This window comes from Phascolarctos cinereus, unplaced genomic scaffold (assembly GCF_003287225.1).
Source record: "Phascolarctos cinereus isolate Bilbo 61053 unplaced genomic scaffold, phaCin_HiC Scaffold_726;HRSCAF=1367, whole genome shotgun sequence".
In the NCBI taxonomy this organism is placed as follows: domain Eukaryota; kingdom Metazoa; phylum Chordata; class Mammalia; order Diprotodontia; family Phascolarctidae; genus Phascolarctos; species Phascolarctos cinereus.
Genome location: NW_027556098.1, coordinates 253963037 through 253990414, shown reverse-complemented (window position 1 = coordinate 253990414; position 27378 = coordinate 253963037). Strand labels below are relative to the sequence as shown.

General features: G+C 41.0%; 2 protein-coding genes and 1 long non-coding RNA gene across 4 annotated transcripts in view; 1 reads left to right on the top strand and 2 right to left on the bottom strand.

Moving 5' to 3' along the window:
- Positions 1 to 8073, bottom strand: part of LNX2 (ligand of numb-protein X 2) — a 94957-nt gene extending 86884 nt beyond the window's left edge. Inside the window, 1 exon segment of the mRNA XM_078147066.1 lies at positions 7991 to 8073. The gene's annotated coding sequence lies outside the window, so the exon portion shown is untranslated.
- Positions 8074 to 8639: 566 nt separating this feature from the next.
- On the bottom strand, positions 8640 to 11007 carry LOC144454564 (uncharacterized). Its single transcript, XR_013483076.1, has 2 exons — positions 9549 to 11007; positions 8640 to 8789 (listed from the first exon to the last, which is right to left on the bottom strand). It is a non-coding gene; the product is annotated as an uncharacterized LOC144454564 (long non-coding RNA).
- Positions 11008 to 11187: 180 nt separating this feature from the next.
- The window catches only part of POLR1D (RNA polymerase I and III subunit D), a 55081-nt gene continuing 38890 nt past the window's right edge, over positions 11188 to 27378 (top strand). Inside the window, exon 1 of one of the 2 annotated variants that reach the window (XM_020997152.2) lies at positions 11188 to 11306. In XM_020997152.2, the coding sequence (XP_020852811.1) occupies positions 11281 to 11306 (26 nt within the window). In that variant the 5' untranslated portion in view covers positions 11188 to 11280. Of the gene's footprint in view, positions 11307 to 13646; positions 13749 to 27378 lie in introns of those variants that run through there. The other variant, XM_078147067.1, reaches the window with a different exon arrangement.

Here is a 27378-nt window from a genome sequence, read left to right as displayed (position 1 = left end):
GAGTAGGGGCTGATTCCCCATCAATGCATAGAAAAGTTTTCAACATCAGGATTTCTCAATATCAATGAAATCTCAGGTACAGTTTGGAAAAAAAAAAGTCATTAGAGGAATTTTTTTTTCCAAAGAAAACCGTGGGGTAATTAAAACCAGACCAATAGGTCTGAAGCAGTCTGTGGGAAATCTGATGGGGATTTGCTTCATCTATAGGATTTCCTTTTAATCATCTGAACTACACTGTGTTTCATGATTGGAATCCTTCTCACATTTATTATGCTCACAAAGCTTAGCCATTAAAAAAGTTTCACTCAAGTATCAATTATCTGATGCTGAGTGAAAACATGTAGTAGAGGAAAGCATTCCATATTCATTACATTCATGTAGTTTCTCTTCGACACAAATACTCTCATGTTGATTAAGCTGTTTCTTCTCAGCTTGTTTTCTCACATTCATTATATTCATAAGGTTTCTCCCCACAATGAATTCTCTGATATAGAGTAAATTGTTTCTTTACTCAATAAGTTAACAAGAGATTATGTTTACCAACCAAATATATAAGATCATATTTAGTTCTGGAAGCTACATTTGAGGAAGAATTTTTATATTTGGGGCATGTCCAGAGGAGCTGGTAAGCAAAGATGTGGGGACTTGACCAGTATGTGTCATATGTGGATAAAAGGAAGGAAATGGGTCCCTGGAGAAGACTTAAGGAATGAACGATTATCCTCTTTAAAAGGGGGGAGGGGCTATATGTAGATGAATAAGACTAACTCGGGGTGAAAGGCCAATTGCTGGTTTTTCTTCTTTGTTGCCTCTGACTCTTGGTGATCCTACTTGGGGTTTTCTTTTCAAAGATATTAGAGTGGTTTGCCATTTCCTTCTCCAGCTCATTTTACAGATGAGGAAAGGGAAGCAAACAGGGTGACTGCCCAGGGTCACACAGCTAGTAAGTGTCTGAGGCTGTCCTTATTTGAACTCAGGTCTTCTACAGGCCTGGCAATCAATCCACTGTGTCACCTAGCTACAATGTTAGAAAAAATTAAATTTTGGCTCAAAAAAAGAACTTTCTAATAATTCGAGCTGTTTGAAAATGGACTAATATCCTCATTGTAGGCATTTAAAGAAATGTTGAATGGCTTGTCACAGACGTTTTAGAGGGGAATTATGCTGACAGGGTTGTCCACAAAAAGAAAGAACAAGGCTTAGGACAGTGCCTGGAACATAGCAGGGACTTAATAAATGTTTACTGAATGACTGACTGAGTATGTAGATAGGAATAGGTGAGATGACTAGGGTTTTCATAATGTGTAGCCACAAGGTGCTAAATTAAATGCCAATTCCAATATTCATGTGGGTATGGCTTGTTTATAATAGATGTTATTATAAAAAAAACACCCAGACACTCTTTAATTCCGACTACAAAATGATATAAGCTCCTCTGTCCATAAACCATGTGGAGCTCTCTGCCTATATAATGTCGAACAGAGCTGATCATTTTGTGGATTGATAGTGAAAGTAGAAAAAGAGTCAACACTGTGAAAAATATATTGTAAAACATAGATCAGATTAGGAAATAAAAGAGGACAAACAACTTTTAAAGACTTAAAATCTCTGATCACTGCAAGTGACCAACCACAAGTCCACAGAACCCATAATGTAACATGTAGCCCACCTCCTATCAGAGAAGCAATGGACTCAGAGTCTGTACAGATTGAGATAAATTTTGGACAGCATCAGTGTGGGAATTAGTCTCGTTTGACTATATTTGTTACGAAAGTTTGGGGAGGGGGTGTTTCTCCTCAATTGGGTGGCTGCGGGATGAGTGGCAGACAAAACAGATTTTTAATATTTTTTAAAATATGTAATTTAAAAAGAAATATGAGGCCAATGTCTTTAAGACAACTCCTAAGCTTTGCCACTTACTACCTGTGAGACTGAAAAGTCATATAACCTATACAGTTATTTCCTTATCTTTAAAAAGAGGGGGCTGAACTGAAACCTCTGAGATCTTTTCCAGTTCTAAATCTATGGTGGGTGACATGTACCTCAGGATCAGGTTGATATTGAAAATAAAGGTGATTACACTGGGGACACATTCATCCTTTCTACAGAATTCAATACTGTTTTACTGTGACATAAGTAAAACGTACTACATACCTGTGTCTCCTATCTTTTCCCTCATCTATCCAATCACGTGGTTTAGGCAGGGAAACTACATGACAAACATTAAGCATCTTTTGCATACATAGCACTGTGACATATTAGAAAAAATACAAAATTTGGATCAGAAATAGTCCATGGCTTCAAGAAACTTGTCACATATCAGGGAGAAATATACAGGACTCAAATCATTACAAATCCCAATAGAACATGATAAATGTATGGGCACATTCCAAGAAAAGTGATGCCTGAGGTCCACAGGGAGGCTCATTCATAGATAAGAGTGGGGGAAATTGGGGAAGACTTTCTGGAGGTAGCTTTTAAGTTGGGTTACGTCCATTTGGCCACTAGGCAGGCTCAGAAAGGCTAAACAACTTCCTTAAGGTCACACATCTAGTAAACGTTAAGGATCTGTTTTCTTAGTCTAGAACTATTCAATACATTATGCTAATACATATATAGTAAGACAGATATTGAGGGGAAGGGGGAAATATAAGAAATGGTAGAATTTAAGATTCTTTAATATTTTGGTCTAGATGTCACAAAAATTTGACTGTACTACATGCATTTCATTTGAAAAGTAATCAGGAAATAAACTCATTTTAGAACTCAAATAAGTAATATCTGCCATAAAACTGTTCTGTCAACCCAGCTTTTTAATTTCATGTAGCAGTACTAACTCAAAATTCAAATTCCTTTGTTTTCATTACTATTCCTCCTAAACTGAGAAATCACAGACATATAAAGTACATTCACATGAGTCTGAGCTCCTGTATCACATTTTTTATGCATACAATCAAATCACTGCCACCCAATAATATAATCTAAATTAAAATTCAGTTTATTTATCAAATTACTCCTACTATCTTGACTAATTTGTTGCATTTTCTTGTACATTTTATTTTGGTTACAATCTTGTTTGTGCTAATAGAGAAGATAAAATGACTCAGATGGATAGAAACAAATAAAATATATTAGCAACCTAGAAAAATCTGGGTGAATATTTTCCAGGATATGATGACTGTGTTAGGGCTTAGGTTTATAAAAGTATTTCTGCTACTCAAAGAATATCCAGTACTTAATTTTTACTATAAATTCAACAAATGTTAAAATTGTGTTAGCCACATACCTCATCAGCAGAAATTAGTAATTCTTAAAACCTGGTCTGTGTAACACCAATGTCTCTGTGAAGCCACTTCATCCGATGATCAGAAATATAAAATTGTTAAATCAATGTCCCAATTTAGCACAGTATTTCTACGTCATGCAAAAGCATTAGCTAAAAAATTGTTAACACAGGGATTATAATCATGATAAAAGCAACTCATTTGTATAGCTCTTTAAGGTCTATAAAGGCTCCTCTTAAAAATGGGGGCGATAATGCTGAAAGTTTCAACAAGATTTGTTCAGTGACCAGGTCACCACATCCATGATCCACCTCTGGATCTTCTTATTTCATATCCCCAAGTTATTGCCATTAAAACACAATGACCACTACACTGATCTCAAAAAAATTTAAGGACTTATTCCAAACATCCTTTAAACTATTATTTCTTTGCCTGTGAAATTCTTAGAAAGAATCTTTAAACAGGTGTGAAAATTTAAATGACTTCTGCTTTTAAAAAAATCACAAATTATTCCAACACAATTTTTCAAATTATAATTTTATGTGGTACTGCTGCCTCCCAGTAAAATTAATAACTCACAGAATGCCAGCAGAATGTCATAAGGTTTTTTTTTTTTTAACATACCAGCTAGGTGATGCAGTGCATAAAGAACAAGATTTGAGAGTCAAGATCAGAGTTCAAATCCAGCCTCAAACACTTGGCAGCAGTGTGACCTTGAAAAGTCAAACTTTCTGTGCCTCCCAGCACCTATCTCCTGGGGTTGTTGGGAGGATCAAATTAGATAACATATGTGTAATAAAGTACCATGTAAATGCTAGCAATTATAAATAGTATAAGGATAATATTCTGGTGAAAAAGGAACTCTAAATTATTTTATGTTCTCTATGAGCATAATCAAGATCATCCTAATTAAAATAAAATGTACCAGAAAACATAATAATGATTGAGTGGTTCTGGAAAATTACACTTTATTCAACACAACCACAGTCAGCTAGGTGTCAAAATGGATAGAGTGCCAGGAGGCCCAGAGTAAAGAAGACTCATCTTTCTGAGTTTTCAAATCTAGGCTTAGCCAATTACTAGCTGTGTGACCATGGGCAAGTCACTTTAAACCTGTTTGTGTCAGTTTCCTCATCTGTAAAATGAGTTGGAGAAGGAAATGACTAGCCACTCCTGTATCTTTGCCAAATGGGGTCATGAAGAGTCAGACATGACTGAAAAACTGAACAATATAACTACACAAATATCAAAACATTTCAAAAACACATTTAAATTAATTTATATTTTAAAATAAGAAGATAGGCTTAATTTTAAAATTAACACTGTTCAATAAATTCATATTTATTCAGACCAGAACTATCTGGGTAGTTTTTTCTTCCTAAAGTTTGATTGTCATAATCGCTATCCACTAACAAAATTGCATTAAAATATAAATGCCAAACTCAACAAATCAAAATTAAGGTGTATCTGGATACTTTTGTGTATATATATTTCCTTAAAGTCAACACCTTCCAAAGTCACTGTGAAATAAATGCCAAGCAATCAAGTTTGATTATATATGAGGTCTCTGCATTATATTTCCTACAGATCACTCACTGTAAAATCTCTGGATTTGCACAGGATCCCCCAATCTACACTCCACATCTAGATAAATCATGCTTTATATAAAGGCAGGTTGATATTTTCTGGGTCCCTGCCTGCCAATATTTTTCCAAATGTAGAAAGAATATCCAGGTGGGCTTCCCCACAGCTGAATATTAGATAGATGTCTTCAAGGAATAGTCTGGAATGGTTCCCAGGTCATTTTCCTGAGCCGTAACAGACAGCTAAAAAGCCTGTTACACTAAGTATAATTTAGATTAGATTTTTCTCTTCCCTTAAGTGCATTACCTTATACCCTGTCTAATCGCTTGCCACTTTTTCTGCCCACTCACATAGCTGTGAAAGATATCTTTGCAATTAATTTCTACTGGCTTAGTATTTTACTGACTAGAGTAACTTAGATTTCACTGTGCCCTCCCTCTTCCAAATCATTTACAAAAATATTATATGGTCACGGTTGGGTCAAGAGTTTAAGTTTATTCTTCTCCATTCAGACATGTGGCCATTAGGGCTTACTTTTCAAAATATGGGAAGAGGGAAATCGTGCCAGTAGGGTGGGGATACTCATGAGGTTGACTGCCACCACTACAAAACAATTAGAAGCTAGGTAGTTCTGGTCTTCATGACCTCTTCAAAACACCTGTCTCTCCCCAACCTTGTGAAGGAATGAATGAATGAATGAATGAATGAATGAATAGCATTTAATGAGCCCTGACTATATGCAAAGTATTTTCCATGAAGGAAAACTTAAGTGAATAAATAATACCTACTGTCCACACCAAGAGAGGCAGGTGGAGAAACAAACTCTAGAAGTCCTCCATCAGTACCCATCTCTTGGGACAGACACTGCAAATGGATCATGACCCAGGCCCACAACTGAATGGGAAGAGTAGATTTAGTGATAATGCATTTGGAAAATTGTGCAGCATATTTAATGACCCTAAGCTGCTCCCTGAAACAGGGCTCTCCTTTTCACACCAATGTTCTCCTGGTGTAATATACTACGGCTTCAAGTCACAGAATGACAGTTTCTAAAGAAATAAATTTGCAAGTTACTTAAAGGGAAATGGAGACTCAGGACAAACAAAAGCTGTCTACTACACATTACCAAAGAACTGTTTGAGTTGTAGAACCAGTAGAGAATGAATGACCAGTAAAGAAAGAGGATCTAGTCACGTGGTCAAAGGCATAACTAACTATTGGAGCTTGAAGGCTTGGGATCTAAACACTGGCAAGAGATTTGGAGAAAGGTCCCAAGCACTTCTAGCACACTGGGTAAACACACTGAAGGATTTACAGAAGGAACCGGAAAACGGGTTGCACATGTCAAGAGGGCATGATGAATGGGTGGGTTTACGCATTACTGGAAGCAGTAACTACAACAGAGGAGATCTTGGATCGGCTGAAATACTTTGATATGCCTGTATTATACGCACTACTTATTTGCATATTTTCTCCTCAAATACTATATTTCTCCTTCCTATCTTCTTTTTTGAGTGAAAAATACAAGATTTTCTTTTTCCTCCACAAAATTCTCCCACACTCATTATCAGCACCAAAAAGTCCAGTTTCTGTGAAATTTGGCAAAAGCAATTAAAGATGTGTAAATTGTATTTAATTAAACCCTGCCTGTAATAACAGAGGGTACTTAACCGCTCACTACACTTCTTTCAATTCTTATCAAGACTCCAAAGACTATATTATTAAGGGAATTCTGGAAACAAACCAAATTCCATAAGACCACATCACTAGGTTACTTCAGAATATTCCCACTTACTAAAAATTCAAAACCATCAGAAAGCTTAAAAATTTTTTTTCTTCCAATAATTTGCACTTCTGTAAGAAAATTAGGCAAACAGAAGAGATGACACCAGGGATTTATTTTTTAAAGTGCAGACGAATTATCAGAAAAGCCCAATATGGAAAATTACAGTCATAGTATTTACATTAAGTGGTTTTAAAATCATTAAACAAAAGTTTACTTTTATTACTGTACTTTATTGTACTTTAAATTTAGGAAAGACATGTGGACTAGGGGTTAGGAGAGACTTGAATCTGGTTCTGACACCTACTAGCTACACGACCATAGGCAAATTAACTTTTTGGAGCCTCAGTATCCCCATCTGCAAAACAAATGCAGTCCTTAGAGTAGTTGAGAGAATATTAAGGTCACATGAAGAATACACAAATTAAACGCCTTATAAAATTCCATCATAAAATTATCTGAAAACAGGTAGAGGCAGCATGGGAAGAAAGCTGGCCAGGAAGCCAAGAAGCCCTAGGTTCAAGTCTCACCTCTGACCCATGCTGGCTTATGTGTGACCTCAGAGTTAATCAATGCTCTAGGAACTTTTTAATCCTAGAAGCTGCAGACAGGGTGCCCACTTGTAATACAAGCATTCATATAAGCATAAAAAACACAAAAAGTAAAATCTCAAGCATTCAACCTGAAATTCACTAAAGGAGAAAGAGATCAATGGGGTCTATAAACTCTATTCTAAGGAATTTAGATTGAAACTGTTATTATTTTACATTGGTTTAGACCTGATCTACATATCACTCATAAAAAAGTCTCTTAGGTGAACTAAAAAGGTAAAACTTTGTTATTCAAGACCTACCTGGTCTTTGACCGACAAAAAAAATAATAATAATAGAACCTCCTTTTCTCCCTCCACTAGCTATGTGGCCAGCATACAGCAGACACTTTGAAGTGTCTGAAGAAATTAAGCCTTCCAAAGTACATTTTCTATCATTTTCCATATGCTCATCATTTGCCACTGATTATACTACTAATAAAATCTAGCTTTGTATCTAACCTATGAGAACATAGCCACAATTCCATCAGTTCTTAAAGGGGGGTGGGGGTGAAGAGAGACAAAGTATATGAGGGAGTTATGTGTGTAGAGAGAAAAGCACCGATTTCACAGTAATGTCATGCTAGAGCAGGTATAAGGTTAGATCAATCCCCTTTCCTTTCTCCCACAGCTTATGGATTTTCCAACCAATCCCCTTGGCTAGGAGTATATAAAGATGGTTTAGGGAAAATGTGCTGGACTTGGAGTAAGAGCACCAAGGTTCAAAATCCAGGCCAGTGACCCTCTTACCTATTTGGCCCTCAGTTTCTTCGACAGCAAAATGGTAAAAGGAAAGGGCTGATTTACATGATTTCTTAAGTCTCTTCCAGCGATAACCTTTTGATCCTGTGCAGAGCTAAGAAAATGAGACTCATTGTAAGCTCTTGCTCCTATGGAGAATGAGGACATAACTCACAATTTTAACCCAGAATCAACTAACAGGAACCTACAATAGTTTCTTCCTTCTGCACTAAGACTGTTTCACTCTACTCCCTTTAGGAGTTCTGCGATTTTTCTATTTTTTAAAAAGACACTACAAGTAGCCTCGGTGTACTTTTTTAATGCAGATAACAAAAAGGCAGTATCTGAAAGAACAAGGAAACCTGTATTCATAACAGTATACAAACTGGAGTACTATAATTCAATTCGATTCAACAAATATTTATTAAGTACCTACTTATGTGATATGGGCTGGAACAATCTTCACCTTAAAGATAGGAACCGGACCTGTGAATTCATTTGAATAGATTACTTATTACCCAGAGAACAGCTGTCAATGCAAACCAGCACCTTCTCTGCAATTTATAGTCAGTTACTTGTCCTACAGGGCTCTCAGACGAGTGAACTTCTACCAATGCAAACCTGAAAACCCTCTCTGCATCTTATAGTTATGAGTTACCTAGAGTAAAAAGGTGAAGTGACTTGCCCAGGATCACACAGGCAATTTTGCATTAGCCATAGGGTCTGAACTCAGATCTTCGGTCCCAAAGGCCAGCTCTTTGCTCACTGCCTTCCAATCTTCACTCTAAACAGGATAACTGTCTTCTACCTATGACAATTAAGATTTGAAAAGAGGTGTTATTTCTTTGGGGAGGGGGGGAGAAAAAGCTTTGTGACCACCTTTACCCCTATTCTGAGCGATTTCGGAGCCGATAAGATCTGACCAGGAAGATTTCGGGTCACTCTCCTCCATCTCCACTGCCAGCCGAGGAGGGAGGTGAAAAAAGGCAACAGGTGAGGGCAGGAGGAGGCGGAGGGAGGGACCACCTCCCTTCAGTGTCCCGGGCGAAATCGGCAAGCCCAAAGAAGAGCACGGGCTCCTTCCCCAGCCAGTACATGTAGCGCGACCCCGGGTTCAGCAGCACAAGCGCGGTCCTCGCTCCCGGCCCAGACTGGGGCGAAGAAGGGGTCGCTCGGTCATTCGGTCCGAACAGACCGTCGCTCCTCCCGGACCGCCCACCGGGCACCGCAGGCAGCGAAGGCGTCCCTCCCGGGACCAGATGTGCCAGCCCCACACCCACCCCGCGCCCTGGTCCGAAAAAGGGCTCGGTTCTGGGAGTCAGAGATCGTCCTCCAGATCTTCCTCCTCCTCCTCCACCCTCCGACCGGGAACCGCCAAGGAGGGCGAGGGCGCGGTGCCCGGCGAAAGAGGCGCAGCGGGGGCGGCGCGGCCGCTCCTCCTCCTCCCCCTCGGGGCGCTGGCACCTGAGCCCCGCACGCAAGCAGACAGACGGCCGCTGCCGCCGCTGAGGCGACGACGACAACGCGAGCGGGAGCGAAACGTGAGGCGCAGCCCAAAGTTACTTACCCGGGAATCGAGGGCTGCCCCACCGCTGCACGGCGCTCCGACCTCGGTCCGCTCGCCCGCCCCCGCCGGCTGAGCGGGGAAGAGACGTGATCCGGCTCCACTTCAGCGAGAACCGCCGCCACCGTCGCCGCCGCAGCCCCGGGATTCCTGGCAAGAGGCAAACTCTGGCCAAGACTTCACTTACGCCTCAACCGCCCCTGCTTGCTCGCATCCCGGGGCCGAGTGCCCGCGACCGAACCGCCCAACCCGACACCCGTTCTAACCAATCCGACGAGGCCCAGATCGGGTAGGGGGCGGAGCGAGGAGAGGCTCACCCTATGGAAGAGCTGAGGGGGCGGAGCGGGAACCTAGCAGAGCCTCCGGGGTTAGAGTGAGTCAGCCCCGCCCCATTGTTCCCTCCAATCGCCCCTCCCCACCCTTCGGCTCCTTGGCCCGGGCTGTCTCCCTCACTTGCCTGATTTCTCTGCAGAAGACTGGCTGGGAGGGTTCCCCTAGGCTCTCGCCCCGCAGGGGAGTGGAACAGCTGGGGGAAAGGAAGAGTCACATGTGTGAGGGGGAGGAGAACAAGTGGGGAAAGGCATGGGGAAATGTGGAAATGGGAGAAGACAGCTGGAGCAGGGAAAGGAGCAAAGGGGGCAGAAGTGGAAAGAGGGAATGGGAGAAAGAAGCAGCACGTGAGGGAGAACACCTGAGGGAGAGAAAGGGGATGGTGGAGGGAGAAAACGAAACAGTATGGGAAGGGGAAGGAGATACGGGGGGTGTGGGCTCCTGGGATCCGGAAGAGAAGGGATTCCTAACTGAAGACACAAAAGGAAAAGGAAAGAGACACGGACCTTGATAAGATAATAAGAGCCGACGGCTGAGGAAGAGACGAGGGTTTCAGGACAGGGCCAGAGGAGAAAGGGTAGAGACCAGACTTCAATGAGTTTCCTCCCAAGTTTAAATCAGGAAGGTCCATTTGCCCAAGCTGAGCTTCCAGGCAGGGACCGGATACCCCAAGGAGGCCCACGTTGAAACTCCCTTTATTCCCCGATGCACTTGATAAAGCGATCGGGGATTCCCACCCCCACACGTCCGCATGCCCGCGTGGATTTCGGAGAGGAGCATCGGCAGGGCTCCCCTCGAGGAGGGCTGAGGGCGCGGGCAAGGCAGTTGAGGTCGGGCTGGTGGAGGCCTGGGGGAGGGGGCCCTCGCCTATTCCAGGAAAGGTGCTTTGTGAGGAGCCGGGGTCACCTGGAGCCGGGGCTGAGTGTAACCCCCCCAAGGTGCCGTGCTGAAAAGGTCCCGTCTGCGGCCAAGGGGGGTGGTAACGAAGCCTGCCTTTTGATGGGGGGAGGAGATCCCGCCAGGTGAGGGGAGAAGTCCACTCCCAAGTGAGGAGGCAAGGCCTCGCAAGTGAGGGGACTACGTGTAAAAGGCGGGACCCCGCCAGGTGAGAGAGGAGGGCCTGCCAGGAGAAGAGAAGCACACGGCAGGAGGGGGGGGAAGATCCCACCAGGTGAAAAGGGGAAGGCCCCGCCAGGTGAGGGGCGGCCGCTCGCAGGGGCGGGGGCAGGGCTGAGCCGCCGGGAGGCACCGCCCCTCGGCCGGGTCCTCGCCTCGCCGCGCCGCCGCGGCTCCTCCTCCGGCTCCTCCCCCCTTCCTGCTCAGCCCGCCGGGACCGAGATATGGGGCGCGTCCCCGGGGCCGCCCCCGCCACCTGAGGAACCCGGAAGCTGCCCTCGGCCGCGCCATGGAAGAGGACGAGGAACTGGAGAGGTAACGGTCCGGGCGGCGGCGGGGTCTGAGCGGGGGAGCGAGAGGGTGCCCAGGGGCCTGTGGCCCCGGCGTCCTCCTGTGCCCGGCCTGGGCTGAGGACGGGGAGGGGCCGAGCTACCTGCACTGGGTAGGGGACGAGCGGCCTGGGCTGGGGAGGGAGGAAGCTGGGCCGGAGGGGAAGGGACGAGCAGCCTGGGCTGGGGCGGGGCAGGGGGGAGTGACGATGGGGAGAGAGGAAATGAGAGTCGGTGACTCCCCCCTCCAAAAAGGGATGGGGAACAGTGCTGCGTGTGGGAGGGAGGAAGAGAAGGATGGGAAAAGTGGTAGGGCTCACTCTTCGGTCATTATTATTGTTAAGAAACATGGACAGACTCTGAGATTACAGAGTCCAGAATGAGTGTTGAAGAAACAGCAGAAGGGACCTATAGACCCTGGTTCGTATTTATTGCATTGATTAGTTGGGTTTTCAGTTAAATGCCGACAACGTACATGTTACTGTGCTATATCCTGAGGACAGAAATATTTTGAAAGTATGGTCCCTACCAGGCCGAGTTTTTTACACTATGGAAAACAAAGTCTGAAGTTTTGTCAACCCTTAGGAAAATAATTTTGACAGCTTTGACAAGGATGAATTTGGGGGAAAGGGGGAGGGGAAACTAATGTGGGAATCCGTAACTTGGCACACTGAGAACTTGTGTGGTTTTTTTGTTCACTTTTTGGTATAATTATATTTCAATATGATTGTTTTCCTTTGTAATCCTGTGTTTATTTAAGCATTTAAAAACATGAGAAGAGGCCCATAGACTTCACGAGACTGCTAAAGGGGATTCATGTCAAAAATGGTTAAGAACCTCTGGATTAGAGGTACCTGAATTTGGTTGCTGTAATAATGTTGCATGAAGGATTGTGGAGGTAGGAACTAGAATTGTGGCCCTTTGGATGGAGAGAATGTGGATAGTTGGTAAAAGTTTCAGACCACTCCCTCTCGTTCTTTAACTGCACTCCCACTCAACAAGCATTTATTTACCTACTGTGGGCTAAGCACTGGGGATATAAAGAAAGGCTAAAGACAGTTCTTGTTCTCAGAAAGCACACAGTCTAATGGGGTAAATAAAATTCAAGCAACTGTGTACAAATAAGATACAGAATAAATTGGGGATAATCATAGAGGGGATACTATGATTAAGGAGGATAGGGAAGGCTTCTTGCAAAAGGTGAGCCTTGAGTGAAACCAGGCGTCAGAGATAGATATGATCCAGCCATGGCAGGCAGCCAGTGAAAATGCCTGGTTGAGTGGAGGTTGCAATTAAATGGGCAGAGACTTGAGTCAGGAAGACCAGCCAGCAGTCTATTGCAGTCATCTTAGGGGTGAGGTGATAAAGGCCTGCCTTGGGTGGTGGCAGTGTCAGAGGAGTGAAGGGGACATATACAAGAAATATTACAAAGGTAGAAATGACAGGCCTTGATAGCTGTTTGGATATGAAGGAATAAGGAGTCAAGAATGACGCTTTGGGTGCAGCTAGGTGGTGCAGTGGATAGAGCACCGGCCCTCCTGGTCCTGGAGTCAGGAGGAGGGGAGTTCAAATCCCACCTCAGACACATAACACTTATTAGCTGTGTGACTCTGGGCAAGTCACTGAACCCCAGTTGTCTCACCAAAACAAATAAACAAAAGAATAGAACTTAAAAAAAAAGAATAAAAAAAAAAGAATGACACTTTGATTGTGAGCCTGGGTGACTAAAGGAAGGTGGTATCCTAATTGGTAACAGGGAATTTTGGAAGAGGAGAGGGTTTGGGGGAAAGATAATGATTTCCGTTTGGGGCACATTAAGTTTAAGTTGTTTACAGAATGTCCAATTTGAGATGTTTAATAGAGAGTTGGAGAGATGAGAGAAACTAGGGCTGGACAAATAAGGGGAGGGAATAAGTATCTAGCACCTACTATGTGTCAGGCACTGTACAAAATGCTTTTTACACATTATACTATTTAATCTCAGATTACCCTCATGTATTAAATCTCATAATTTAATCTCATATTATTTCAGAGATCATAAATAAATCTGAGAGTGTTCTGGATAGAGGTGATAATTGATCCAGCCCAGGAGAGAGATGGGAAAAGGCTACAGGTTTAGGGAAGAGAGGCTACTGGATGGAAAGGACTTGGCAGTTTTTTGGATGTAGATTGTGAGTGTCAAGAAACAAGATTTGAACCTAGGTCTTCCAGACTTCAAGAGAAGCCAGTGCTTCTCTCCATTTTATCACAGTGCCTCTCACCACCCACCCACCCACACTCATTCACTCTTTCTCTCTTTCTTTCTCACTTTCACTCACTCACAGGAGTTGTGGTTGAGGAAACACTTCAGTACCCTGCCTTACTGCAGCAGTGATGTCAAACTCAAATGGAAACTGGGCCACTTAGCCATGCATAAGAATCCTTGCAGGTGCTGATTGACTTAGAAAACCGCATTAGCATCTGTGTTTCATTGTATTTTTATTTATTTTGTTAAAAATTTTCCAATTACATTTTCATCCAGTTCAGTAGACTACCTGTTAGTTGACTCTGTTCTACAATTTTAGAGTGATAATAAAATGACTTGAGTTAGAAATCTTACGGTAAAAACTGCATATGTAGGGAAATGCCGGTCTCTTGACAAGCCAAAGAAACTATTCTTAATGGTTTTCTGTGTTCTGGATTCTTACTTCAGCTTGGCCCCTGACACTTGGTTTTCTCTTAGTTTTATCCTGTTTGCATACTTACTCTAAGTCAAAAGTACCCCATTTTTACTCTACCTTGAATATTGAGGAAGTCAGTTCTCTACTCTTTGAACTTTCAAGGTTTTTATTCTCTAAATGTGGTAACTTATTAGCCTCCTTCCTGGTTAATGCTTAATTGTCTCTTTCTCTGATTCCTCACCTTATTCTTAGTTCTTTTATTACATGTTTCTGCCCCTAGTTGCCCTTAACTGGTTTCTCTATACTTGTATTGTTCTTTTTGTATAACAAAAGTTAAGCTCCACCCTCCGTCCTGTAATTTGCTTGTCTATGTATAGTTTGCCAAAGCAAAAATGGGTCAGTCTAATTCCATACAACTGAGAATAAGGTCTATTAATACAATCCTGATGAGTGATAAGACTGTTGCATATTAGATGAATGTCAAGCCTTTATCATTGTTCTATCTTCAGTGATAAAAGTAAGGAAGCACATTAAGTTTTACTAGGAAACAAACATTGAAATGAGAGTTTTCTCCCAGAGTTCCCAGCAACCTAATATCTCACTAATTCACACATTAAGTAAGGCAAGTTATGGCGAAGTAAATAGAATGCTGGGCCTGGGGTCTGGAAGACTTGCGTTCAAATCCATCCTCAAACACTTAACTAGTTTTGTGATCCTGGGAAAATTACTTAACCTCTGTTTGCCTCAGTTTCTTCAATTGTAAAATGAGGATATTAGTAGCACCTACCTCAAAGGGTTGTTGTGAAGATCAAATGAGATATTTGTAAAAAAGCTCTTAGTAGAGTACCAGGCATGTAATTGCCTTAATATAATTATTATGCAAATTCCACCCCCCCAACACCTTTGAAGTATGCATTGTGTTATTAGTTTGCCATTTAGGAGAAGCTTTGACTATGTTAGAAGGCAGTTTTAGGTAAGCTTTGTAAATCTGATTATCAGTCAGACACTAAGTGCCTACTGTTTCCTGGGAATAGGGCTGGGATTTGGGAATATAAAGACATAATGAGACAGACCATGCCCTCAATGAGCTTACAGCCTCCTGAAAGGAGTAGCTACTTATCCCTGTAGACCAGAAGTTACTTAGACAGTTTGAAGATAATGTTCAGTTTTACTCATAATTTCAAGTGTAAATTAAAACAACTATGAACTCTTGAAACATTCTCATCCATTTTCCCAAAATAAAATTATTAAAGTTCATGTGAGTCAAGGGAAAGGCCATCCTGGGAAGCTAGTTCAGGTACACATTGCTGCTGACAGTGCAAATCGAATCATTATTTTTGGAAGCAATCTGGCTATAGGGAAACAAGCCAGAACATGTTGGTCATGCTCTTAAACTCAGTGCTTCCACTATTAGGCATATCTCACAAAAAAAATTTAAAAGGAGAAAATAACTATACACAGTTATGGGAGATCTATATCTATAGCTATCTCCAAAAACTATGCAGTGTGGAGAGAATGGATAACCAGATGAGATATCAACAGAATAGATATTACTAGCCAGTTCAACATAAAGACAGGAAAATGTTCAGAGAAATAGAAAGAATGATCCATTAACAAAATGAGAAAAAACAACTATATAATTTTACAAATACAAATTTTACAAATTTACAAATGTATATCATAAAGAATGGTATGTGTTACCGTTGATGCCTCTCTATATAACTTCACAGGAGAAAGCTAATTAAACACAATATAACATTACAAAAAATGTTTAGGCTGCCTAGTTTGTAGGAGTTGGGAGGCAGAAGGAAGCTGAAATTTGATCTTGGGTTTTTTGCTAAGCTAGCAGATTTTAAAGGTTTTAAAAAAAATTCAAGGTAAGATCCCGTGAACTAAAATTCTATAGAAGTCAGCTTAAGAAGGATGGAAAACTCAAAAAAATGTGGAGAAACAAAAAGAGCCATTTCTTGTGAGATAGGAAAAGAACCTAAAGATGTGGACACACACCAATTCATCAACCAATGATGTGCAAAATGGAAGCGAGGGAAGGCAGTGGAGGATAACTGTAAAAGCGTAGGTATATCCTGTACAAATCTTGTCTGGAGTACTAAATCACAGAAGGCGCTAAGGTTAGGAAAGAAAGCTAAGGGCAACAAAACCTTTTTTAGCTATGTTGAGGAAAGAACAGCCTCAAAGAAGGGCTGGTGGGTGGAATGATACTGTTGCTATTGTTCAGTAGTTTCCAACTTTTCATGACCCTATTTAAGGTTTTCTTGGCAAAGATACTGAAGTGGTTTGCTGTTTCCTTCTCCAGCTCATTTTACAGATGAGGAAACTGAGACAAACAGTGAAGTGACTTGCCCAGGGTCACACAGCTAGTACATGTCTGAGGGCACATTTGAATTCAGTTCTTCCAGACCCCAGGCCTGGCACTCTATCCACTGCACCACCTAGCTGCAGGATGGAATGATGACTACAGGCAGAAGAAAGAAAGTACCGTTGTTCAACTTTTGCTTCTGTTTCCTTTGCCCAGGAGAGTGATCTTTGAACTAGGAAGAACAAGTCAAAGTGACCAACGAGGAGTTGATACCAACATATGTAGGGAGGTAATGTAAGAAGACAAGGACAAGTTAGCAGGCCCAGATGAACTACATACGTCTTCAAGTACTAAAGAAATGGTAGATATAGCTGCTGGACCACTGTCAGCAGTCTCAGAAAAATCATGGAGAAGTAGAGAGGTACCCCCACCTTATGTGAGGAGGACAAATGACCAGTATGTATATTTAGATGAAACATGGTCTAATCTACATCTTTGCTGACTGACCAATTAGGATAATGTAGCCCAAGGGCAGTTGGTCCAAAGCTGAGTTGATTCATTCACCCAAGATGTGGTCCCAGAGTAGATGGTTGAAGAATTTAGAACTAGTAGAACTACTGGACCCAAAGAGTAGTTTTTCATGATTCACTTTCAGTTAGGTAGGAAGACTCCATTGCAGTGGCCCTAGGACTCTGTACTTGGCCCTGTGCTATTTATCGTTGCACAGATGGCATATTAGACTTGTAGGTGACAGGGCTAGAAGGGAGAGCTAATTCACTGAATGACAAAATGAGTATTGAAAGAGACCTGGATCATCTGGAACACTGGACTTACTCTAATAAGATAAAATGTGACCGGGATAAATGTAAAGTCTTTCACTCAGATTCACACAATCAGTTCACAGGTAATAAGACTGGGGAACATACAGAAATTTTCTGAAAAAAAATGGGGATAGAATATTGTCCATTAAACTCACCAATCTGTGCTTACATGGATTGACAATGATGTCTAGGACTAGGGAAGTCATAATCCTGTCGTGCTGTGGCTTCATCATAGGATCATAAATTTAGCTTTGGAAGAACCCTCAGAGTTTGACTAATCTAACCCATTCGTTTTACATGTGAAAAAATAGGTTAAGTGACTTGCTGAAAGTCACACAGGAGGTGTGTGGCAGAGGTGAGATTTTTATTCCAGGATCTTGAACTCCAAATCCAGCATTCTTTCCACTGTGCCAGCTTATCTTCCTAATAGACTGCAAGCTTCTAATAGACCACTGTGGCCAAAGTAAGCTTTCTCATGCCCAGGTCTGATCATATTATTCTCCATCTCAAAACTTTCATTGGCCCCTCAGTTTTCTAAGAACTATAAGTAAAAAGGAGATAATAGCACCAACCTCATAGGATTGCTGTGAGGGTCAAATGATTATCTGTAAAGCACTCAACACAGGGCCTGGCACATAGTAGGTGCTAAATAAATGCTTATTCCCTTCCCTTTTCCCTTTCCTAATGCCAGGATAATATACAGATTGCTTGGCATAGTATTCAAAGCTCTCTGGAATCTGGCTCTAATATATCTTTCTAACCTTATCTCAGTCCTTTGAGTTCAGGCATTATTTCCCAGAAAGTCCCTGTTACAATGAAAGTGGTTTCTAGAAAGGATAATGTCCTGGTTAATACTCCTTATCATCAGAGCGTCTTCCCAGGAAAGCGCTATTTTCTTTCCCATGCTCCATTCTGATGTGAAGGTAATCCTTGGCTTTCTAAGCCTATTCAAGCACAAGACAAACTCTCATGGATTCTGCCAAATTGGAAAGTCTTTGAGTATGACCCTGCTAACAATTACTGTCATTTCAGAACCAGTTTACTAACATTTAGAGAGGTTTGTTACTAGCCTGACTGTAGGCTGAGAATTTTTTCAGCAGCAACTCTTGAAGATTTTCTATCTATAAAAGCATGATGGAGAGGGGAACAGGTTTCTAATCTGCATTATTGAAGGGAACACTCCTGCCAGTGAAGTTACAAATCATTAAGCTTTTATTAAGCATCTACTATATTCTAGATATATTTTTTTCCTACATCTATGTTCACCTTCCCCTCAAAACTTATCTGCAGACCCATGTTAAAAAAAAACCCTTTTCCTAAAAAATGATCTAAATCACTATTGATTAGAGAAATGCAAATTAAAATGACTCTGAGGTACCACATCACACTTATCAGATTGGCTAACATGACAAAACGGGACAATGATAAATGTTGGAGAAGATATGGGAAAATTGGAACAGATGCATTGTTGATGGAGTTGTGAACTGATTGAACCATTCTGGAGAGCAATTTGGAACAGTGCCCAAAGGGCTATAAAACTGTGCATACCCTTTGACCCAGCAATAGCACTTCTAGGGCTGTATCCCAAAGAGATCATAAAAATAGGAAAAGGACCCACACATACAAAAATATTTATAGCAACTCTTTTTGTGGTGGCCAAGAATTGGAAATTGGGAGGATATCCATCAATTGGGGAATAGCTGAACAAGTTGTGGTATATGAATGTAATTGAATACTATTGTTCCATAAGATGAGCAGATGGATTTCAGAAAAACCTGGACTTTCATGAACTAATTGATGCTGAATGAAGTGAGCAGAATCAGGAGAACATTGTACACAGTAACAGCAACATTGTGCGATGGCCAGCTTTGCTAGACTTTATTCTTCTCAGCAATGTAAAGATCTAAGACAATTCCAAAAGACTCATGATGGAAAATACTATCCATATCCAAAGAAAAACTTATGGAGTCTGAATGCAGATTGAAGCGTACTATTTTCTCTCTCTCTTTTTTTTTCTTTCTCATAATTTTTCCCCATGGTTCTAATTCTTCTTTACAACATGAATAATGTGGAAATATGTTGAATGATTGTACATGTATAGCCTATATCAGATTGCATGCCATCTTGGAGAGGAGGGGGGAAGAAAATTTAGAACTCAGAATCTTATAGGAGTAAATGCTGAAAATTAAAAACAAATAAATTAATTTTTTAAAAAACGGGGGGAGGACAGCTAGGTGGTACAGTGGCTAGAGCACTGGCTCTGGAGTCAAGAGGAGCTGAGTTCAAATGCGGCCTCAGACACATAACATTCAGTGGCTGTGTGACCCTGGGCAAGTCACTTAACCCCACTGCCTAGCCAGAAAAAAACAAACAAACCTCTCCTAGACCATGGAGGCATAAAGACAAAAATGAAACCTTCCATGCCCCAAGGATCTTATATTCTCTCCATGGAAATATTTGATGTTTGAAGTAACATAACCTAGTTTAGATTACTTAGAAAATAATGGGGCCCTGTGGGATATTAAACATGGTCATGTTTATAGGGAAGTAGGATCAGGACAGGTTAGGAGCCTGAATGTTAACTGGAGTGGTGAGACTCTTGTAGTGAAGTGGCCAAAGCCCTGGAAAGTCATGAGTTATCACAAAGGCGTTGGGCACTGTGGGGTTGGGAATTGGCAGGTAGACAAGCCCTAGAACGGAAGATGAAAGAAGGCCGCTTGTTTTGCTTTGTTTTGTTTTTCACTGCTTAACAATTTCGTATTGGTTCTGTGGACATAATAAGCAGGCTTCTTTTGGTTTGAAAGTCACGCAAGGAGATGAGTCAGTTTTACGGGGAATATCAGTATGACGGGTAGAGACAGGCAGTGTAAGTGAACTATCCTGATTAATTGGGAGGAGAAGTGAAATAATGACAGTTGGGGTGGTGGTGCCTAGGAACAAGGATTAATTATTGAAAATTATACTACTTCTGTAGGAAGAGCTGAAAAAGAGTGTCCACTAAGAAAGAATGAGAGTTTTTCAGCAAACAAAAATGAATGGGATCTAGGGTTCAAATAGAAATTTAAAAACAGAAATGAGGGGCAGGTTCTGACTTGGAAGTCGTACCTTTGCTGCCTTGGGCTCCAGGGGGGTGTGTGTGTGTGTGTGTGTGTCTTTTTGAGGGGGAATGGTAGAATCCCAGTCTGTAGTTGTGGAGGTATTGACTTCGGGGGCCCTGGGAACCTGGCATACCTCTGGCCACTGATGCTCTGCTTGTGGTACGAGGGGACTGATAACTTTGAGCTACCTACCTGCTCTTCTGTTAAAATGAAGCTGCTCATCTAGCTCTCTCACTTGATGATGATGCAATATATGTCTCAAGTGACCTCTCACTGTCAACATCAGAGGTGTCAGTTACAGGGCCCACAACACTCCTAGGTATGGCCAGAACCAGATTAAAATTTACTTCCTATCAGATTTTAATGTGTTAATGTATTAATAAAATGTATTAATTAATGTATTAATAAAAAGAAAAAATATACTAATTTGTGGTTTTCAAAGTCATTATATGGCCTTCAGGGATCTTTATGTACGGTTTAGTGGCTCCCATTTCTATTTGGTCACTCTGCATGTCATCTCGATTCACTTCATGGTCCAGTTCACAGGACAGCAATACAGTGATGTGCTGATCTCCATTGGGAAGACTTTCAAGAAGGTCTGCTGGGGTTCTTTGTGAACTTGATACCTCACTTCCTAGGAGATATGGTCTTCTGGTGACACTGTAACCTCCTGGCTCACTTAATTAGTGCCTACCTGGAGATGGTAGTTTCAGCCACACATTGGCAATCTAGAGCCACACTAAGTTTGTGATGGGGAGTGCAATGAACATACTTAGCTACCCTTTCTTCTTGGTTGGTGGCTTCATGGCTGTGAACACTTAAGGGTTGCTGGCAGGCCTCCTTCTCTGTTCCCCTGTGTTGCAAGTCCTGGGTTAATTTTTGGAGATACCTGAACATACAGAGTCAGCTTTTCTAAAGACCAAGTCTTCTCTTCCGTTGGATCTTAACAACATCAATCTCTTCCACAGATTAAATAAGAATAACTTGAATATAATAATAAACATACCATCTGGGCCCTGCCTGGCCATCAGTGTGTGAGGACCTGATAATAGGGGCACCTTGCAAGATGACTGTATAATTCAATGGCATTTGAATGTGTGCTACCCTGGCAGTTAATAATTGACCCACAGTTGTCTAGGCAAGTGATGGCAGGGAAGGGGAATGGGGTTTTGAAATAATCTGAAAAGGTCCTTACTTTTATACTGATTTTAAACTTTAGAAGTGCCAAGATTGCTTTGTGAAGTGAGAGAAGAGGAGAGGGAGCATTTTCTGGGAGAGAGCAAAGAGGCTTTGTAAATGAGCTCGAAGTGTTATGAGTGAAGGCACGGAGCCTAACTTCCATCAATCACACCATACCCAGGGTGGCAGTAGATTCACCCTCTTGTCCAAAATCCAGGCAGGAAACAGATGAGTAAATATCTGCTCTGCTTGGGTTTTATAAACATATAAAGCACCAGAACTTGGTTAGAGGGGTTAGGGTGGGGAAGATAGAGAAAAATTTATTCTTTTGGGTAAATCTTACAAAGAAGCATTGATTGAGAAATTATTTTTTGAACAACATGTGACATGTACATGTATTCCTTCCCAATTAGGGTTCTAAAGACAATTGTTTTATAGTTTGCTCAGCAACTTCATCAAGATATCCTAATACCCAAACATCCTTAGCAAACTTTGAAAAATGGCAAATATTGCATTCAGAAATAGTTACAGTAGAAGGGATAAATACAGTATTTATACACATTTACCTTCTGACAAAACATAATTTGGTCAGAACCATAACTCCTAATTTATTTACCAGTGTTTAGTTTTATGTTAACAGAAAACAAAAGCCAATAAACAAGACAGTTTTCATTGTTTTAAAAAATACATGGTAAGATGCTAAAGAATAATTTATGAGGAACAACCTTGAGAGAGAGAACTGAATAAAAAGGATAAAATGTGGATGACAAAAAAAAGAATAATAAGAGAAGAGGAATCAGAGACAGTTGGCTTAAGGAAGGACAAGAGAACAGAAAAAGGCATAGCAATAGGAATTTATGTATGTATTAGAGAGAAGTCTTTTGAAAAAGTCTTTTATCATTAGCCTAACCCCTTCCCCACGAATGGTATGTTATTCTCTAGATCAGCCAATATTGATGAAAATATATGAAATTGTTTTTAGCCCTTAAGTACTATGCCTATTAAAAGACATTTATTAAATTATGCATGATTATATAACAAAGGCTTTTCTACTTTTTTTCATTCTTTTATTGTTTCTTGATGTCTCATGGAGTTATTAGCTTCCACTTGCCAATTCTGATTTTTAAAGAATTATTTTCTTCAGTGAATTTTTGTGCATCTTTTTCTATTTTTTGATGCTTCCTTTACCAAGCTGTTGACTCTTTTTCTCATAATTCTCTTGTATCACTCATTTCTTTTCCCAATTTTTCCCCCTTCTTATTTGATTTTTAAAATCTTCTTTGAGCTCTTCCAGGAATTCCTTTTGGGTCTGATGATAATTCACAGTTTTCTTTGAGGCTTTGCATGTAGCCATTTTGACATTGTTGTCCTTGTCTGAGTTTGTGTTTAGCTCTTTTCTGTCACCTTAGTAATTTCTATGTATGGTCAGGTTCTTTTCTTATTGTTTGCTCCCTTTTTTTTTCTTTTTTCTTTTGGCAATTGGGGTTAAGTGACTTGCCAAGGATCACACAGCTAGTAAGTGTGAGGTGTTTGGTCTGGCCGTATTTGAACTCAGGTCCTCCTGACTTCAGGACCAGTGCTCTATCCACTGAACCACCTAGCTGTCCCTGCTCATTTTTTCCAGCTTATTTCTTGACATGTAAGTTAAACTCTGCTCCCAGGGTGAAGGGGACACTGTCCCAAGTTTCAGGTTTTTCTGTGCTGCTGTTTTCAGAGCTAATTCTGGAGACTTATAAGTTTTCAGTTCTTCTAAGATGGTATGATCGAAGGAGAGAGGCTCTTCTGGCTTGTGCTCTGGTTTTTGAGCAACCATAGCTACTTTTTCCTCTGTACTCCTCTGAGGCTACACATTCTGGTGTGCTACTGCTCCTTCTTGCCCTGGGACTGCAACCTGAGCCTATGACCCAGATCCCTGTACCGGCGATGCAGCAGAGTCCTACACCCAGTGCCCGCAAGGCCCCCAATGATGGTCTTCTAACCAGATGTTTGGGCCCCCTGCTGTCTGTGGGCTGAGACTTCCAGAAGTTGCTGCTACAAATTCAGTTGCCCCCAAGGCCTGCCCTGGCTTGCTAGGGCCCAGCCTACTACTGGTTTGTCAGTACACTGCCAGTGCTGGACAGCGCTCCACTTTGGCTTTTCCTGGCAGCATTTCCAAGTTGTCTTGAGCTAGAAGATTGTTCTACCCAATCCTTTTGTTGGTTCTGTTAATCCAAAATTTGTTTTGAGGCATGATTTTAAAGTTGTTAAGAGGGGAATTTAGGAGAACTCAGACAAGTCCCTTCCTTTATTCCAACCATCTTCCAAGGGTTTTTAATATATCATAATTCTTTGTACTTGCGTGGTCTTCTCATTTTCCAAGCACTTTCCAAACTAATGATTTCTAAATCATATACTGCTATATTATCTAAGAGCTTTTATATGCTGTTAATTGGTATAATTCATAAGTTTATACTGTATAGCTGTCTGTAGAAGTTGGGAAAAAATGTTATATATACAGAATAACCTGTTTAACTTCATTTTGTCCCAGAGTGATTCTTATATTTGAGCACAATACTGACCATTGCAGGAATGTAAAAGCATATTAAATCACCATGGTCTCCTATTTCCACATCTTATATTCTCTTTTCTTCTCTTATATTCTTGGGGAAATTTTTTTTAAATGTACAAATTTGGTGTGTCACGGGGGAAAAGTCACTTATTTTTAATGATATGTCTTATGTGAATTTCTGGGTCAGTATAATTTAGGATCACTGATAGATAGCTTTGTAACATCCTTTAAAGTAAGATAAAAATTATTTTTATATTTTATCAACAAGGAAATTATAAGCTCATTAGCTTGTTTTGATGATGCCTAAGGCTTGGCTATTGTTATTATTTTAATATTTTAAGCTTTACAGACTACCCTGATATGGTCCGTGTAATTTCATAATGGAATCTTAATTAAATGTTTTTGTTAGACCTAGATAACTTATTCTTAGATTTAATTCATTTAAAGAATATTTATTGTACACATATACATGGCATTAGCCTGGAAGCCAAGGGAAATGCAGCTTAGTGTAATGCAAAGCATTGGACAGTGACCGATCTTGGTTTCAGAGGACTGGTCATAAAGTACACTTCCTGCATCATGGAAAAAAGATGGTAGATTGTAGATGTGGAATGATGTGCATAGATTTTCAGATTGTTGCTGTGTTAATTTAGTTTTCTTAACATAGTTCTTACAAGAGGTGGTTTTTGGGGTGTGTGGGGAAGAAGGGGGTAAGCATCACTGAGGAATGACAGGATGTTTAAAAAATGAATAGAATATTTACCACCCTCGTGTTGGCCCTCATCTCTTCATGCCTGGGCTATTGTAATAGTCTGCTGATTGGTCTACCTATAACAAATCTCTCCCCACTCGAGTCTGTCCTCTACTCACTTGTCAAAGTAATCTTCTTGAAGTGCAGGTCTGACCATGTCACACACTCTGCACTACCCTCACTCAATAAATTCCCGTGGCTCACCACTTTTCCCTTTTTTTTTTTTAATACCATGTGCCCCATCCTCTTACACCCTCTCCTCCTCTCCACTCCCACCTCTACAACCCTCCCTACCCTGCCATACCCCAGTCAATTGATATTGGCCTCCTTGCTGATCCTCAAACAAAACCCTCCATCTCCTGGCTCCAAGTGTTTTCACTGTATGGAATGCTTTTTCTCCTCATCTCTACCTCCTGTATTCCCTAGATTCCTCCTGTCCCAATAAAATCCCACCTTCTACAGGAAGCCTTTCCCAGTAACTCTTAGTTCTAGAGCCTTCCTTCTGTTGATTATTTCCATTTATCCCATAAATGACATAACTGTTTTGCATATTGTCTCCCCGTTAGATTCTTAGCTTCGCAGGGACTGCCTTTTATCACCCCTTACACTCTTCTCTCCCCCTTCCCCCACCCCGGCCCTTTTTTTGTGTTCTAAGCACTTAGCACAGTTCCTGGAGCACATAGTAGGCACTTATTAAATGTTTATTGAATCACTAATAGGGGCCTGGGAAGTTATTCTCACTATTCACGATTACAACCTTTGAGCAGGAGTTCTTAGCCTGTTTGATGTCATGTACCCCTTCTCAGAACAATATTTTTAAATGTATAAAAGTAAAATATAGATTGTAGAGGAACCGATTATATTGAAACATAGTTATCAAAACATTAAAAAAAAAAGACTCCGTGTTAAGGACATCTGTCTTGGAGTCATCTTTGATTTTCCTTCTTACTCACCCCTCACATCCATCCCCTCCTTTCTACACAGCTACACCCTTAATTCAGACCCCTATTACCTTTCACCTGGATCTTTATAAAGACAGTCCCACTTCACTCTCTTCTCTTTTGAGCCCATCATTACCACTGCTTCTGGAGTAATCCTCCAGAGTAATAGCGGGTTAAACTATGTTGACCTCTTGTATTCTTTCTCATTTTTTAGGATGCTACTCTCATTTCCTACCTGGTCAACTGTTTCTTTCCAGTCTCATTTGCTGATTCTTCATCCTCATCATGTCCACAAACTGGCTGTTCTCCAAGTCTCTGTCCTGGGCCCTCTTCTCTAACCATACTTTCTCAGTGACCTCATCAGCTCCCATAGGTTTAATTATCCAGATTACTCTTAGAACTGTATATTATACCCTACTCTCCTGAGCTTCAGTTTGTTAGACATTTCAAACCAGATGTACCAGAAGCCTCTCAAACCCAATATGTCCAAAAAAAAGAATTCATTATCTACCTACCCGTCTTCCAGATTATCCCATTACTGTCCAAAATACCACCATCCTTCAAGATACCAAGTTTTGAATCCTTAGTGTCATCCTCCACTCTTTCTCACCTCATGCATCTAGTCAGTTGCCAAATCTTGTCATTTCTACACCACATCTTTCACTTATATAGTCCACCTCCTTTCCACTCAGAGCTGCTGCCCTAGTTCATATACGCATCACCTTTCTCCTAGATCAGAGATGTCAAACTTGAGCTGCAAAACTCCTGAGTGCTTCCACCAGATTAAAATGCAATTGGCAAATGTTTAATAGAATAAATAAAAATACAACATAGATAATGTTAATTTGTTATTTTCTAACTCAATATGTGGCCCACAGGGATCCCTTTCCTATTTGAGTTTGACACCACTTTCGTAGATTCCATGGGCTCCCACTTCATCTCCCATCTTGAAGCCCCTCCCCACTCCAGTCCATCCTCTACATAGCTGCTGAAGTTATTTTCCTAAAGCACATATGTGATCATGTCACCCACCTTCTCAAGCTCCAACGAGTCCTTATTGCCTCAGGTATCAACTGTAAATTTTCTATTTGACATTCAAGGCTCTTCTTTGCCCCCCCCCATCTTTGCAATCTTCTTGCACTTTATACTCTCTTCGTCACCTTCTGATCCAGACTCCCTGGCCTGCTTGTTCTTCCTTCCATTTTCTGACTCTGCCTTTGCCTGAACTGTCTCCCAGCCCTGGAAATGCATTCCTTCTCATTTCTGCCTCTTGGAATGCCTGAGCTCCACCACCACCCTCTTCATGAAGCCTTTCTTGTTCCTACCAGCTGTGAATATTCTTCCTTCCTCAGGCTACTTTGTCTTTGTTTTGTAAGTATGCTGTATAGACCTGTATGTATGAAAGTTATCTCATTAGAATGTAAGCTCCTCAAAGTCAAGAGATTGCTTTCCTTTTACTTTGGTATCCCTAGCACAGTGCCTGACATATTAAGTATTTAATAAATAATTTGATGATTGATTGATTGCCCTATAGCAATTGCCCTCAGAAGCCTTCCATCGTTTTCTATTTTTCTGTCTTTTTTCTACTTTTTTTTTTTTTTGTTATAACAAGTTGGCTTCATCAAATGATGAAGAAGCAGGAACAGGATTGTATACCATGTCAGGGCATGATATATTCAGTTGTAGCTACAGGACATTCATCTTAATTTGTCTGTCAGTAATGGAGTTAATAATTTATTAACA